The sequence below is a fragment of the Motacilla alba genome, chromosome 5 (genome assembly GCF_015832195.1).
Source record: "Motacilla alba alba isolate MOTALB_02 chromosome 5, Motacilla_alba_V1.0_pri, whole genome shotgun sequence".
Taxonomy (NCBI): domain Eukaryota; kingdom Metazoa; phylum Chordata; class Aves; order Passeriformes; family Motacillidae; genus Motacilla; species Motacilla alba.
Genome location: NC_052020.1, coordinates 9,802,635 through 9,819,199, shown reverse-complemented (window position 1 = coordinate 9,819,199; position 16,565 = coordinate 9,802,635). Strand labels below are relative to the sequence as shown.

Here is a 16,565-nt window from a genome sequence, read left to right as displayed (position 1 = left end):
AAGACATGCAATCAGGGCCTTTGCCATAACATGTGATATCAAGAAGTCTCACATTAACCTCATTTTCCCTTGGCTCTGCTAGGAGTGCAGATGTTAGCGAGGAGAGAGCCTTCCTGTTCACAGCCTCCATCAGCATGACCTTTTTTATGGCTTCTCAGTCATCGGGCTTCCTAGCACATGATAAATGTTTTAGGAGACACTGGAGTATTTCCAGCAGCAGAACCTCAGTCTCTTGTTTATTCATCTTTCACATTTGTGTGATTTTGCTGTTTCAGCAGAGATAGTTCTTGAGTCAGCCTGATGCAGGGGAGAGGAGTGGTCTGGCTCTGCCTGTCCTGTCAGCCCCAGATGAAGAGACATGGTGGGAACCTTGTTACATATTCCCTTGGGGATTTCTAGCTCTGCTTTTGGGTTCAGTAATTCTAGGCTGTACTGCAGAGGTTAGAGCCAGATCTGGAGACTGGCCTGGCTCTGCCCTACCCAGAGCACTTGTATGAGGTGTCTGGCATTCTACTTAACATAATTTTTTTTATTAAGAAAGTAAGCCCAGAAATTATTTAGAAGGCAACAGCAAGCTATTAATCCACAAGTTTTACATCAAGCATTTATTCATCTTAAGTCAACAGCTGTTCCCTAGAGCTCTTCAGTGTTTAGGTGTTGATGGCTCATCCTTTAGACATGCTACAGGGTCACAGATACCTCTTGCCAGGGACGTCTGGCGCTGGGAGGATATTTGAAGGTGACTTCATCACTTGCTGTTTGAGAAAGTCCCTCATGAGAACAAGCACAAAGAACCTTGTGCCCAAACACCTCGAGCACAACAGAAGCCTCAAAGAACATCACTGGATTACATGGAGGTGACACCATCCCTGGGCTACTGGATGTTAAAAGGCATGGTGTGAAGGCTGGTGTGTTGGCAAAGCCTTTAAACCCTGCATTTATTGAGCAGATGGCAAGGAAGACTCAAAGGAAATACAGGAAACAGAGATGTGGTAGCTAGACACATCCGGGCTGGGAGACCACCAGATTTGCTGTGTAATACCCTTTGCCCTCCCTCCCTTTACCACTCCTTCCCTCCTTTCTTCCCTCTCTCCCTCCCCATTTTGCTTCTGGCTAAGCTGCCTCGCCTGAAGGCACATTCTGCTCAATGTGTCTGCTGACATGTGTCTTCTTTCCTTGTTTCCTATTTTAACAGTCTGGGTGATCTCCCAGCCTGCTCGTCCCACATTGGGAAATCCTGGTCCTTGGTGCCCCAGCTCCCAGAGTGAGAGATGTCATGTGAGGAGAGCACCCATGCAGAGCCAACGGGGACAGAGAGCAGGTTTACAGCCACAGTGCCTGGCAGAGCCAACTCCTCCCCTCCACAGGGCTTGTCCTCAGGCATTCCCTGCCTGACAGAGATCTGGGACTCTGGCACCAGCTCTTTAGCTTAGTCAGAACTACACCACTCCCCATACAGAGTCACTGTAAGGTGAGATGTGCCCATCTCATATCTGAGGCATGCCCCAGATTGCAGAGGCAGTGTTAAAAATACTCATCCAAGGTGTGCCAGGAAAAAGAACAGGGGAACAAAGGAAACCCCCGAACTTCTGTCCAGTTTGTGAAACTTTCCACTGGCTTTCCTTTGGGGTGTCTTTCTTGACTATGATTTAGGTTATTGAGGATTGGATGTGAGTGGTTTCCCGCACAGCTGAGGATGTCTGGTGCTGGGACCTTGCAGTGGTCACAGGAAGGATGGTGGTGCCTCATTCAGTCACACCAGTGTCACCAAGCAAGCCCCTCTTTCAAGGCACAGCAATACGGTTTAACACCAGAGTGGCCCGGGAGGGCAATAAGGTGACTGATTCCTTAGAAAGGGAACTGTTCCACCTGGCTGGGTGGAGGGTGTTGCTGAGGGGGTTAGCAAGGCCTGTGGGCTGATTCCTGGGTATCAGATATAGAGAGGGAAGCATGTGGTAGCTCTGAGGTTGTGCTGAAAAACTGCGAAATGAGAGGAAACGAGCAGTAAGGGAACTATTCCCTTTGGATGTGACACGCTGGACAGAAAGCTCAAGTGAGAGGCAGAACAGAAGCCCCTTTGTAAGTCAACAGGCCGCAATGTAAGAGCAATCCTCTTCCCTACTCACCTTTGCTTTGTTGTCCATGGTAACAGCCAGCTGCATCCTCTTCCCCATCCTGAATGTGAACATATGATCTGCTTCCTCCTCCTCCTCCTCTTCTTCACTGCCAATGCCAAACCCAGGGCTTGTAGGACCGGGGCTTCCCCATTTCTCACTCACCACCCTTTTGTCCTGGAAAATGAACCACTTCCATTAGCAAATCCAGACTCCTGACTCAGGGATGTGATTCCCTTCCCCAAACACACCTGCACACAAGCGGGAAGGCAACTACAGAACAGCCCTTGCCCCCAGGAAGTTCTCTGTGCCCAGCACACTGCTGTGACATTCCTGGAGAACAAGGGGCTTGTTGTCTGCTCAGCAGCAAAACCCACAAAGACAGCAGGGCTGAAAAATCCTTTGCACTTACAAATTTGACATTTCAGACTAAAATGCCAGAGTTATGGGAAAGAAATGCCATCCTCATCTCTTTCTGCAGCACACTGAGTTAGCCTGGGAAAGCCTAAGTCCTGCTGAAGGTGGCCTTGGAAGCCAAGTGGATGGCTGAGGGTGGTGCTCACCATCGAGAGGGCTGGGCTATCTTGTCCATAGTGTTCAGTCTGGGTAATTGCATCTTTCAGGTCCTGTATGAGAGAAAAATGTGTGCAGCAGCGCACCCCGAGAGAGACGAGGGCCGTGGCCAGGGTGGGAGGGGAGCAATGCACTGGCCTGGATCCAACAACTCGGAGTGCTGAAAGCAGGGTGGGCTGGCTCAGCAGGCTCTGCATGAGCTCTGGCAGAGGAGTTCACCAAGGGGTTAATGCAGGACTGGCTTCCCAAGCCCCATGCTGCCAGGATGGGTGGACAGGGCTTATCAGATTTGGTCCAATTAGGAAGGAAACCTGGGACTCACAGCCTCTGGCCCAGGGCCACTTGCTTTGCTCACTCCCAAAGCCTAAGGAGACCATAAGTTTTCCCAGCCTATGGCATTCTCAGAGGCACTCCTGATGCTTCCAGTGACACACACACATACACCTGATGTACTCTGCCTACATATTTGCAGTGATGCTGATGCCTGGGACCTGTCCAGGGCCGAGTGTGCCTGTTCACACACCCAGTCATCTGCCAGTTTTCTCTTTGTGCATGGGCAGAGGTGCCTGGGCATGGCTGGAAACGTATGTGCAGCACCTAAAATCACCCTGATCACACATCTCTGCAGAATTTACCCACGTTTTTCAGGGCTTAGGATGTATTTCCTGTGCCTCAAAGAACTTTGTTGTGGATGGTCTCTCTCAGAAATGCCACTTTGCAGCAGCAGGACTGGAGTGAGACCTGGCCCATGGTGAAGGAGAGGCACCACTTACATTGTGAGCTTTAGTGATGGTAATAGTGAGTCCATCCTGCTTGGGCCTCCTGGAGGTAACAGCCATTCCCTCCTGTTCCGCTCGCTTTTTGTCCTCTTCTATTTCCTGAAACACAGATACCCCTTATCACAAGCCTGTACCTGGATGCTGTTCATTTTCCTGTTTAATTCTGCTAAACAGACCCACCTTCACCTCTAAGAGGGAGTGGACCAATTTGTGTCCCAGTTATGGGATGCAGACAGAGGAAGGTGGCAGTGGGCGAGGAGATGCTGCAGCAGCGAGGCAAGTGTCAGTGTCTGTTCCCCGAAGCAACTCAAGAATTGTAGTTAAAGGCTAAGGTAAAGCCCAAGCTAAAGGCAGAGCTCTGTGCACCTGCTCTGAGTGTTTCCAATATAAACATGCTATTGATGTAACATAGTTATTCTGACTGTGCTGACAATGTTCTTTACACTGTGAGTTGAGGACCCAAAATCAGAGCTGGGGAAGGTAAGGCACTGCAGACTCACCTGGTACCTTCGTATCAGCGCTTCGTTTTTTTTCCGCAAAGCCAAGATTTTCTTATCAAGTTCAACATCTTTCTGCTCCTTCTTCCTTAACACAGCATCATCCACAGCAGCATCCTGGAAACACAAGGAGCAAAGCTCTTCTCAGTCATCTTACCAACAGGATGAAACCTGCTCCTTCTATCTGGACAGGGTGGGAAGTGAAAGAATCTTTCCTGTTACTTCTCCCCGACTTTTTCCTGACAGAATTCGCCTTTCTTTTTCTTACAATTTCTGTTCAGCAATGAGGTAGTTTGAGCAAAGCGCTGTTGCCCCACTTTGATGGCTGTCAGTGGGTTCCAGAGTTAACGCCCTGCTTATCTGCATGCAGTACATGACCCTCACCTTAGCGTGTTCTCGGGCATGGAGGAGGTGTGCTGGGTGTCAGACATCAGTGAGGGAAAGGCAGCAGAACCTGCTCATGACACAGACCACAGCTCCTGTGCCAGCCCATCTCCACTGGCGTCTCCCGTGAGGAGTATCTGATCTAACAGCCCCTGCCAAGGGTTGCTCCGCCAGGACACAGGGACACAGGCACACATCTGTGTCCAGGTGGGACAACAAGAACATTTAAACTGCCTCCACACATTCTTCTGCTGTACAATGGGATTTTGTCAAGATCTGTGGGAAACGAATGGCTTTTCCATTGCCATTCATCATCGGGTATGCGACAGGTGAGCAGATTGCTTTTGTGGGTGGATACAGTTCCATGGGCATTTTGCAAGGCTGATTAAAGCCAAATTCGGTGTTTACCTGAACAGAAGCTGTTCTGGGAGCACTAAATTGGCAGGTTCGCTGTTTACCGAGCTCTGGGGTGTTGGCTGCTGAGGGTGGGATCAAAGTGGTGCATGCCCTCAAACACACCCCTTTCATCTTCAGATTCTTTTGAAGGAGAACTGGCAGAGCTGCCGGCTTGAGAAAAACGTTAAAATTCCTGCAGAGGTTGTATTTGTGCTCTTCTCTTTTCAAAGCAAAAAATGGAGAAGGCCTGTCAGGCTGTTCTCCCTCTGCCCATTTGTCAGCATTTTGTCTATGCTGCAAGACGGCTGGTACCGGGGGGAGGGGGTCCTTCCATTTGCAGCTAGAAACAAGTCACTGGAAGGAAAGTTTGCTGGTGTTCAGCACTTCTCCTCCCTTTTATTAACGAAGCCATTAAGGTGTTTCTCTCTCCACAACCTGTTTCAGCAAATGCGGGGAGCTGTGAGCGGGAGGGGTCGCTCACTCGCACACCAGGGCCCCGCAGCCGAAGCGCCGGGCAGCGTGTGGAGCCCACGCTCAGCTCCCAGGGGCTCACCCATTGTACACTTCAGCCCAGTCAGCGTTTGCTCGCCAGCTGCCGCCCCGAGCCAGCCGATAACAGGGGGCCGGGCCCTGTCCTCCGTTTCTGGAATAAACCCGCTGCCCCAGCCCGTGCTGGAGCTGATGCTCGGGATGGAAAGTGGCTCCACCGTGCCCTCCCCAGAGTAAAGCTCTTCCGGGGAGCCAAGGTGCCCGTATGTCACCGCGACAGAGAGTTATAAATGGCTTTGGCAGAACAAACGCGCGATGGCTTTGAATCAGCAATCAGCTGAACCCAAAGCCTCCCCAAAGAGCAGGGCATAGCCACGGAACGAGAGGCCTCATTCTATTGCAAATTAAAATGTCACAAAAGGAGAAAATTGAAAGCTATCGGCTTCAGGCTTCAGTTAAATGACGACATCGCGTTGTGTCACAGCCCCTCTCCTAACTGGCACACACACGGGCTACGCAGCTCCTTGGGGGCTGGAGGGACACCTCGCTCCACACTGTCTCTGCATGCACTGTTTTCCCACACACTTCTACGATCGCCTGCTTCTACAGCGAGACCTCGGAGACAGCAGGGTTGGGAAAGTGTGAATGGCAGGAGGTGGGGGGAGGGAAAGGGGACAGGAGCGGCCCGTGCTAACGTCCTTCTGCGTAAGCAAATGTATCCGCTCTTTTTAAGAAATATCATCTTCCTTGACAGCTGCAGCTGAAGCCCTCACCAGCAAAGGCACCATCCAGCACTGTCTGCGTTTCTGTTTGTTATCTGCCTCCCGGGAGACACCTTGTTCTGAGCCAGCCACCACAACCTGCCCCGGCGAGGGATGTAAACCCCGGCACCCAAAATGCGCTCCCCCCAGCACCCCTCCCGCGGTGCGGTACGTCTTGTTTGCTCCCCGTGCCTGCTGGCAGCCAGGCGAGGCAAGAAAACAAAGCGACAGCCGCCGAAAGGCCACCCTGAAGGAAGCGAGTGCAAGTCCTTGCGTGGCCTTTTGGGGTGAGGGACCCCAGCGCCCCCGCCCCTCCCAGGCCCCGCGCAGGCAGCACTCACAGCTCGGTGCATGTTGGACATCGGCGGCAGAGCCCGGCGGATTCCAGAGCAGAGCTAAAAGAGGAGAGCCATCAGACGGCCTTTCTCAGCACTGGTTGCACAGCATACAAGATCATGTTTTGATTACAAAAGCCTCGTCTGGGCTCCCAGCCAAGAGCACTGGCTGCCTAATATACCAAGCACAGACAGGGTTTGGAGTGCCTGTGTCCTCCTCTCCAATCTCACTCTCTTTTTAAAAGAAACACTCCCCCTTTTCCCCCCTCCTGACTCCTTTTAACTTCCTGATGCCGCAAACCCTCGTTCAAAGTGGGAAAAGCCGGCTGAACAATGACGGATGGATCAGGCAAACAGCTTGGCTTCGCTGCGTGGCCATTCACGGGGTCGTGTTGTTTGTTATGCATGGCTGGCTCCACGCCTGGCGGGGCCGGGAAATATCTGGGGTCCTGGATGTCTTGGGAGTGTGAGTGTGTGCACGAGCCTGCATGGGAAAACATGGGTCAGATTCGCCTTTTTCTGTTTAATTTCAGTACTCTCTGGGAATGATTTCCCCACTGTTAAAGTGGGCCTTTCTTTCAGGAAGGAACAGAAGAGGGCTGTGGGGTGGGCATCACCAGCTGGCAGCAGGACTAGCAGGAAGCACACAGCCGAAGCAGAGGGACTCCTGTAAGTCAAAAAAGCTGCCAAAACAACCCTTAGGAGAGTCACAAGTAGCAACGGGGCTTTGAGGGAACAGCATTCAGCTGCTGCATCTTGAGTCACCACATGAACTCTTACCTCACCGTAGGATATCCTGACTTGGAAGGAACCCACAGGATCATCCAGCCCTTCTCCCGGCTCTGCCCAGACACCACAACAATCCCACCCTGTGTGTGTAAGAGCATTGTTCAAACCTTCCTTGAGCTCTGGCAGCTTTGGGGCTGTGCCCACTCCCTGGGAAGCCTGCTCAGTGCCTAATCACCCTCTGGGGGAAAGAACCTTTTCCTGATATCCAGCCTAACCCTCCCATGACATAGCTCCAGTTGTTCCCTCGGCTCGTGCTCCTGGTCACAGAGATCAGAGATCGGAGCTGTGAGGAAGCTGCAGACCCAATGAGGCTCCTCCAGGCTGAACAAACCTCAGCCGTGTGTCCTGGCCATGTGCTACATTCTCCCCCAGCACAGACTGGCTGCCCCCTCCCTCCATCCTGAGGGACACAGATCGAGTGTGAGGCAAACAGGAGATGGAAGCACACCAGGGAATGTTTTATTGCCCAAGGATTGATGCACAGCCCCCCCTTAATGTGGGCCCTGCAGTGTTCATATGTTAAAAAACCAAGCTGGTCCACTGCTGCCCACTCTCCACTCTAAGACCTTTAAGCAGGTCAACTCCTCACAAAATCCAAGAAGACTGACCTGAAACTCGGAGTAGTTGAAGGGAAATCTGCCAAAGACTTCGCAGAACTCAGAATCTGGTCCCTTCTTTGCACATGACTTGGACATCACGGCTAAGGCTCTAAGGAGATGGAAGCACAGCTTAGTTAAAGCTCTTCAAGGGATAGACTGACCTACATAAATTAGTAGCTACTCAATGATGAAAGGAAATTGAAACCATTTCCAAGGCAGTGCTTCTGGATTCAGGCTTGATGAAGGAAATGAAGACTCAGCTGTGGGCAGAAAATTGGGGAAAAAGAGCTTTGCTAGAGCCCAAGCGCTTGTCAAGAGGTTTGTGGTAGACACAGCTGTGCAGGAGATGCAGAGTCGCGTGGAGCTTTACCTTGGCCTGGGAACACAGGGGAACTGGGATGGCACTGCCTTGGTTTTCCAAGCTGGCACACTCACTTTTGAGGGCAGAGTGATATCCCATTTATAGCTGGGCTGGAGGCCACAGGGACAAGGTCAGCCAGGGACTGGGTTGAGTCAGGGAGTCAGTGTTCATGGAAACACTGAAGCCCTCACCAGCATAGGCACCATCCAGCACTGTCTGCGTTTCTGTTTGTTATCTGCCTCCCGGAAGGCACCTTGTCCTGACCAGTCACCACAACCTGCCCCGGTGAGGGATGTAAACCCCGGCACCCAAAATGTGTCCCCCCAGCACCCCTCCTGCAGTGCAGTACAGTTTGTTTGCTCCTTTGCTCTCCGTGCCTGCTGGCAGCCAGGCGAGGCAAGAAAACAAAGCGACAGCCGCCGAAAGGCCACCCTGAAGGAAGCGGGTGCAAGTCCTTGCGTGGCCTTTTGGGGTGAGGGACCCCAGTGCATTATCCTGTGCATTATCCTGTTTGGGTGGTGGTCATGTCTCTTGCCTCAAGGACACTGCACACTATGTTGATGCTGAGGTTCAGGTTAAAACAGAAACCATTACCCCAAACTCCAAGGCTGGGTGCTGTGTGCAGTGCAGGGTGAACACCACGTACTGCTGGGTCCATTGTGCTGCCCATGTCATGCTCAAATTATCAAGGCTTAAGCCAACTGCTCACAAGGAGTTTCTCCAGACTTCTCCAGACCTCACAGCCATGGCATCCTGGCATTCCTCGCAGTGTGACCAAGCTCTTCCAGCAATGAGCAGTGCCATGAACAGGGGTGAAGATCCCTAAAATACCTTTGCCTTTGCTGATGTCGCTGGAGAGCTGCATTTCCCTCCAGGGCAGTCTCAGCTGCTCCTGACCTCAATATGAAGAGCTGACATGTCTCAGCTGTCCTTTACCATGTCTGAGTGGCACAAATGACAAGCATCTACTTCTGCATCATCATCTGAGTTCAATGGGAACCCTCAGTGAACACTGCAGACACAGAAACCCAGGGGCAAAAGGGCCTAGTCAAGGAAGCAGCTTCTGCAGCTGCAGCAGTGGGGCAAAACAGGCTGGTTTGGGGACCTGCCTGTGCCCTTGGGACAGTCACAGGAGAAAACAGAACCCTATGAATGTGCCAAGATTTGTGGGATTAGGAATATGCATGTACATTTAATTATTCCCAGCACTGTGGCCAGAAAGGGCTGCAGTAACACCACAGCTACCCCCAGTAAAAAGCTGTCAAAACCCCTGATTTTCTCTAAAGTGCAGTGTCAATCCCAAAGCTGGCACTGCCTTCCGATGAGGTCTGTGCCTATATCAAGCTATGGGCAATCCTTCTGGACCATCATCCAGGCACCAAGGATTCCAATACCCAGAGGTTTGCTTTTGGAAAGGAGAGGAGCCAGAGAAGGTTCCCAGTCTCCTGCTCCAGTGAGCGGGGTGTGCTGGATGCATGACATTTTGAGAGTCCTGCAGGACTTCAGGACACACTGAATCCTGCTCACAGCAACACTCCCTCCTGGGTGGCTGCAGGACACCAATCCTGCTCTCTCCAGCCATTGGTGGCAGCGCTTCCCACATGCAGCAGCTTGACAGAGTGCTTCAGACAACAAGTGTATCCTGCAACCATGTGCAACAGGAAGGACATCTGGAGAAACCAGCCTCATTACTCACTCAGCAATTTGTACACCACACCTAGAGTTAATCTCTTTATTCTTTAAAATCCCAGAAGACCTTTCATAGGTGGGATGGTCTAATTTTGTGCTCTCTTGTGCTCTGGCTGGTGCCATCTCTGAAACTGCTCAGCGCAGTGGGCACATGAGGTGTACCCAGCTTGGCTCTGTGGTTTCTGCTTCATGGATCTGTCAGCTCTTGCTAACCTTGAGATGCCCCTAAGGATCAGTCTCTGGGGTGGAGAGTAGCTTCCTTCAGGAAAGCCTGGAAGCTGGAGGAATCAAGAGGATATAGGGGGGCTTTTCTGCATTGCCCTGCTGTGGCTGTGTTGCGCAGGGGCTCAGCTGACTGTCCTTAAGCACAGCCTCCAGCTGCCTGCTTGGAGCCCTCGCTCTCCACTTTGGCCAGTTTGCTGGAGATTTTTCTGGGGCCAAGGAAGGAAAGCAGGGCAATGACCTCTCAGTTTTGTGCTTGTGACAGTGAAATAGACGCTTTCTGTAATTGTGTGCTGCAAGGCCTTTCAGTTCTGGCACAAAGAACCATCCCTGATAGGAGTCTGCCATCTCCCTGCTCCAGGACAGCACTCAGCAGCTGGCACAAAGTTTTGCCCAATATTTTATTGGTAAGACTCTGTCTCTCTACCTTACACAAAGACTGAAGGAAAGAATCTAATTCTTCAAAAAATGCAAACTTGCCTGCCCCAAGAAGCATTCCTGGTATCCCTTCATCAGCCCTTCCACCAGCAGGAACTGCTTCAGCTTGAAATCCCCTCTCCTTTTCCTTTTGCACTCTCTGAAATTCCTCCAGAGCCACTTAGTCCCATGCTGCCGCTTTTCCCAAGTGCACTTCACCCAGCCTTATCCTGGCTCCCCTCCATTTTTTGCATGACCGCTATCGAGTCAACAGATGGCACTCGGGAACTGCTGGGAGGATCTGGCAGGCAGCTGCCAAAAGCCCACTGAAGGAACTGAAGTCTGGATGCTGTCGGAGGCTGTTTTCATATCATGTGTCAGGACTGCAGATAAGGCACAGGTCCGAGTGTCAAGGCACAGCTGTGTGCAGCGATGTGCCGCCTGAGGCTCCTGAGCTGAACTAGCAATCCTTCTCCAGGCCTTGGATAGAGGGAGGGATGGGAACACTGTATCAAAGAAGAGTTCCGGGAGGCCTGGAGGCATGCTTCCTACCAAGCACACAATAAGGCAATTCCTCTTGCCTCCCCCAGCTCTGGTCCTTCAAGCAGCTGCACTGCAGGATTAAAAAGGGGGTTGAGGTGTTTCCTCCAGCCAGGAGAAAGGTCAGCATATTCCCTAGACTGGGAAAAGGGACCAGGCAGGAACCTTAAATGGGCTTCAGCTGGAGAGACTCGTGGGGATCAAAGGGCTGCTGAGACATTTGTTTTGAAATTAATCAAAATTAAAACTACCAAAGACAGTTAAAGCATGTAATGGCAGCTTGGTCTTGCTTAAAAGCAGTAAGGACCATGGCTGCCTGTTGGTACTTCCACAGGGATACCAATCATGGCACAGCACAGAAACATCTCAGGATGTGCAGAGCAGCCCTCTTCCCATTTGGAACGAGACATCCCCTCTTTTCCCCTTCCCTGTGCATCATTGCAGCCTGCAGGGTCCTGCCTCAGGTCTTGTGGGTGAGTTCTGTGCATACCCGTGTTTAATGCCACCTTGAAAAACCCATGATCTGGCCAGCTCTCCCAATATTTTCTGCTCCTGAAAACTTGTCATTCCAGTGTAAGACCTTTGAAGTGGTCACAGGCTGAGAAAATGAAAAATTAATCTGTCCCCTTAGTTTTTCTCACTTGCAGACACACTTAGCAGGGACAAATACAGGTTTGCTGACCTTGTTCACTACCCAGCCTTCAGATGTAGGACACAGGACCCAGCCTTGGAAGGGTGTGAGGATGTGGAAAGTGGCCGGGACAGCCAGTCAGGCAGGTTTTTTCATCTTTTATGGAAATGTAGTCCTTGGGGAAAGCATGGAATGCTGCAGACAGCAACTTGTTTGCCCTGTCATCAGCAGGGGCCCAGGGAGGTTCCCCATTCCAGCCCATGGCTTCCGCCCAGATCTAGGAGGACATGGACTGCCCAGTGGCGTGGGCTCACAAGCTGCAAATGAGCAGCCAGGAGCCAGCTTGCTCTTGACGTGGTCACATGCCCTTCATGAACTCTAAGAAGTCACAATTACTCCATATTATGCCTGCTTTGGGGCTACACGAATGGTAGTGACCCACTTTGAGTCTGATGCAAGAAGAAAAAAGTGGCAAATTCGGTGCCTCTCATCCCAGCCAAACTCCATTAAAGCCTAACAAACCATCTCATTTCCCTTTGCCAGCAGAACTCAAAAGCAAGCTCCAGAGACCAACCTCGGCTCCAGGGTTTGAACTGGACTGAAGAATCTCCGCGGGCTCCAGCGGTGCCGCTTCACACGGATGCTGCATGGATTCTGACTGGGCTCAGCAGGAAGACTGGCTTTTCTTGTGCAGAGGGTCAAGGTGTGCAGCTGATTGGGAGCACAAACACAGGAAGGACCAGCCTGCACGAGGCTCAGAGGCGCCTGGGAAGGGAGGAGATGAAAAGGGGAGTCGAGGTGGCAATTAAATATTAAAGGACTAGTTCAACAATAATTAGTACTTGGGTGAAGGGAAGGGGTGGAGGTGCATGTGGTGCCTGAAAAATAGATAGATATTTCCAACAATGTTAGAGTGAATATAAAAGGAAACCTTTACTTGAAAGTTTGCAAGTACACTATATGGCAAAAAATCACACATGGTATAGTAATTCTACAATTTTTATAAGGTTAGCCAATTAGTATACTTATCATATATTGTCCACTTAAAACGTTAGTTGGTTAGGTAGTAATTCCTGGGGTGTCCACTGGAAGCAGTTCAGAGCTTTCTTTTGCCCCATTTTTATTATGTCTGGTCCAGATTCTCGTTGCAAACCAGAACGTCTGTGTAGTCGGCTCTCTTCTTGAAATAAGACTACACAATATTTAGGTTTATAAAGTTACCCTATTGTTCCTAAATGTAGGGAAGAAAGAGAGGAAAACTACTAGAAGCTATAGCCATGCTTTAACAATCTACAAAGCCACAAATATATTAAAAATATAAAAAGCTAAAAATCTTAGGTACCACATGAAGCACTTGCAGACTTGCTGGGCTGTGCCTGGCTGCTGAGAGCTTCATTCAAGTGGCAGAAAACTTCTGAAAGTGCAATAATCCCTGCTCCAACAGGAGGTAATCATAATTCAAGAGGGTGATACCTTTCTCTGGGCAACCATTTTGGGTCCCTAAGTGAGATCCTGAGGCAGATGATTCTCCTTTGGGAATGTGGATATTTTGTTGGCCCTTCTAACTTGATCTCTGCAGAAAGGCTGAGGTGTTGCCCAGGCCTGGGGACACTGTGCAGTCCAAACACATGGGATTAGGATGGGCTACAATACAGGGTTCAGAATTTGGTTTGTAAAAAGAAAAAGTTCCATTTCCTTTCTCCCTAGAATATTTTGTTCCCTTCAGTACCTTCAGAAGGAATTTATTAAAAACACTCTTCCTTTGCCCTGTTGTTATTGAAACCTTTTGATGAGAAAGGTTTGGAACAAACATTTAAAGATGTCTTTTTCTGGAAGCACCAGATGAAATACTTGGAGCGTTTCTGAAGCTCAGTTACTAACCAAAAAAAAACCAGAAGCATTTGAACAAACATGAGAAGTGTGAGCTTTCCACTCCACTCATATATCTGCTGTTGAGCCAAAAGAACTGGTTTTCATCCCCCCAAGGCTCAGATCCTCCTGAAATGAGCTGTTTTGGCCAATTTCCTCGGCAAAATGTCAACTGGGCCATCTCTGGATGACACTGACATGGTGGCACTGGTACCACTGGGACCTTGTTTAGGCTGTGAAGGTATTGTAACAGGCACAGTTAGTTAAGGTGTGCCACGTATCCCAGTGCCTTCTCTGGCCTTCCCCAGGCTCAGATTTTATGTCCCAAATGTCATAGGAAGAATATTTATGTACAAAGGATGAATTAGTCTGGATATCTCAGGATGCTTGGAGGGAACTGGCTCACTGTCAGTCACGCTTGGAAATGGTGTGAACATATGGGCGGCTTCAGAGCGAATGTGGCTGCGCTCCCAGCTCACAGCACTGGGAAAAATGGGACAATATTGCCACAGTGAGACTTCCCCTGCCAAGACAAAGTGGAATTGGGTCTCCGTGGGCCTCCTGCCCCTTCAAACACACTGCAAATTCAGCACATCTCTTATTTGCTTCAGTTTGCAATGTACCAGTGCCCAGAAACATAACTGCCATATGCCTGCAACCTTCTCGGCCCTGGTATTGGTCAACAGCTATTCAGAGGTTTCCAGCACTGCAGGAGCCTTGCAGAAGCCTGAGAAAGAGAGAAGGGCCCTGCATGGATCTCTCCTCTCTGTGCAGCGTGTGGGCCACGCTCCAGCACACATCCTGGGCAGAAATGATGACTGACAATCAAAAACGACCTGTGAGCCTGATTCCTGAGCCCCTTTCAACCTTATGCCTTAAAATGGCGTATACTGGGGAGGATGCTTCTTATCAACACAGGCAACTGCACAGATTTTGGAAGGTGATGGCTCCTCCAAGCCCATCCCAGTACAGGTCACAAACAGCACTGAACAAATAGGCACTAAATCTTATTCTTTTAGGTAGTTATATTCCTAAGAACTCAAAATTTTGTTGCACCTACAAACAAGGAAAAGGCCATAATGGACCAGTAGCAAGGAGGAAAAAGGTGGGCTCTGTGGAGTGCAAACATCTGCAGAGACACACGAACCTTCTGTGCACAATGACACTGCTAGTGCTGTGCTGCTGGGACAGCAGCACCTCGAATTGCCTGTGTAGAGGAGACACAGCAACCGTCTGGGCCTTTCTCTTCAGGCACCCAGCGCTAATGGCTTTGGTGTAAAATGTAAACGTTCAGACAAACAGCTCTGTCTCAGGTCCTGGCACTGAAACCCTGACTAAAGCACTTTGTATCTCTAAATTAACCCCTCCTGAAGTTTCAGGAGGTGAGCAGCTACATTCACCTGTAAAATAAGCTCTGCACAGTGAAGTGAACTGGGCTCAGTTGGCTAATGCAGTGCTGCCCCCGCCAGAGAGCTGTTCTCTGGCTAAGGAAGCAATTTCAGTGGCTGAGACAATGGGAGGTTTATGCAGCAGGAGAGCCAGGACTGCTGCTGTACCCAGGGAAATCTTCCAGCATGGGAGGTGTCTGGCACATTGTCACTGGCTTCGAGCAGCAGAAATACCCTGGCTATTTCATTGCTCCAGTGAGCAGTGACAAACCAGGGTTCATAAGCTGGCTGCAGATCCATGAGCCATTGCACACTGCCTGGAAACCAGCAGTCTGCTGCAATCCGAGGCAGCTGCGCAATGATCCCCAGCCTTGCTTTGGCCACGATGACTTCAAGGGCTTGGGTGTCCATGAAACTCATGACATGAATGTTTTTGCACTGTGCAAAACATCATGGTGGTGTCACCACTTCAGCCTTGAGCATGGTTTCCCTGAGAATAGGGGTAGCATTGCCTGCAGAAAGAGAGGCAGGGATGTATCCCAATCCAAAGAGACTGCTCTGGACCACTTGGCCTCCATCCTGCTGACTTACCCATCGTGGTTTGCCAGGCACTGTGAAAGAAAGAGTTCCTCTGGATGAAGGATGTTCACATCTTAATGGAATTGTCTTGTGGGAAGCATTTATGTTCCTAGTTCCTAAAATAGTTTGGGAACCCCATTTATGTGTCCTTCCTGCTCACCCTTAGGTTGTTTCTGTAAGGAGAGGAAATCTTGGTATCAGCACATGCCTCCCCTAGAATGACAATGAGATCTGCCCCACCAGTTTCAAACTGGCCAAGCACAGGGAGGTCACAGAGTGGCAATATTCCAAATGACACAACACATTAAGGAGAGCATCAGCTTCCGGCTGATGGGAGAGGCAGCTCCTCCTCTGCTGCACTGCAGGGGCAAGAGCCAAGCAGGTTTGAAGTAAGGGCCTCCTGGATTCCTGGATTTGGCCGCCACAGCCAGTCCCCCCAGCCCTGGCAGTGCAGCAGCAGCCCCAGGAGGGACGTGGGCAATGCTGTTGCCTGCCTCAGGCAGTGCTTTGCAGCCAACTGGGAGCACAAGCCCTGCTGTAGCCCCTGGCTAAGGGCAATAAAAAATAATTAATCCGTGTGTTGAATACCTTGCAGCAGTACAGAGGAAACCTGCCAAGCTGTGGGAGTGAGGAAGCGTGATCACCCCCACTTACCAGACAAGGAGTTCACACCTCGGGCTGAGCCAAACTAAAGCTGTAAGATGTGCCTGTCTGTCAGAACCGGTGGGATGTTTGGAATCCAGCTGATTCCCACCATCCTTGCGGCTCCCATGGCTCTATTAATATCATTACTGTTGCAAGAATTTTTATTTAGCCTTGGGAAGAACGAAAAGGAAATATCACCTATGTCCTTGTCACCACATAAATGCTAGCTAATCTTTTCAGGAGATACCAGGTTTCAGTCTTTCCTGCTGGGCCACACCAAATCAAGCTGCTCTGGAGCTGCTCCTCACAGTGGATCTGATCCTACCAGGCAAGTGACATTTCTGTGGCTAAGGCTCAGAACAGCAGGCTTTTCCCCTATGGCCCTGCCCAGAAGAGAGCACCACGCTGGGCCAGCAGTGCTGCCCGAAGCCTGTCCTCAAAACTCCCTCCTGCTGGGTTCAGAGAGGTGTCAGCCTTCGGTGGGAGAGTCACCCACCCTGGCATTAGG

General features: G+C 50.5%; 1 protein-coding gene across 2 annotated transcripts in view; it reads right to left on the bottom strand.

The window, feature by feature from the left end:
* CCDC9B (coiled-coil domain containing 9B) overlaps window positions 1–8,445 on the bottom strand; it is a 28,570-nt gene extending 20,125 nt beyond the window's left edge. The window contains exons 1-5 of one of the 2 annotated variants that reach the window (XM_038138335.1): window positions 6,335–8,445; window positions 3,967–4,080; window positions 3,461–3,565; window positions 2,678–2,740; window positions 2,127–2,291 (exon numbers count right to left, since the gene is read on the bottom strand). In XM_038138335.1, the coding sequence (XP_037994263.1) occupies window positions 2,127–2,291; window positions 2,678–2,740; window positions 3,461–3,565; window positions 3,967–4,080; window positions 6,335–6,355 (468 nt within the window). In that variant the 5' untranslated portion in view covers window positions 6,356–8,445. The remainder of the gene's footprint in view (window positions 1–2,126; window positions 2,292–2,677; window positions 2,741–3,460; window positions 3,566–3,966; window positions 4,081–6,334) is intronic. The other variant, XM_038138336.1, reaches the window with a different exon arrangement.
* Window positions 8,446–16,565: the final 8,120 nt, after the last annotated feature.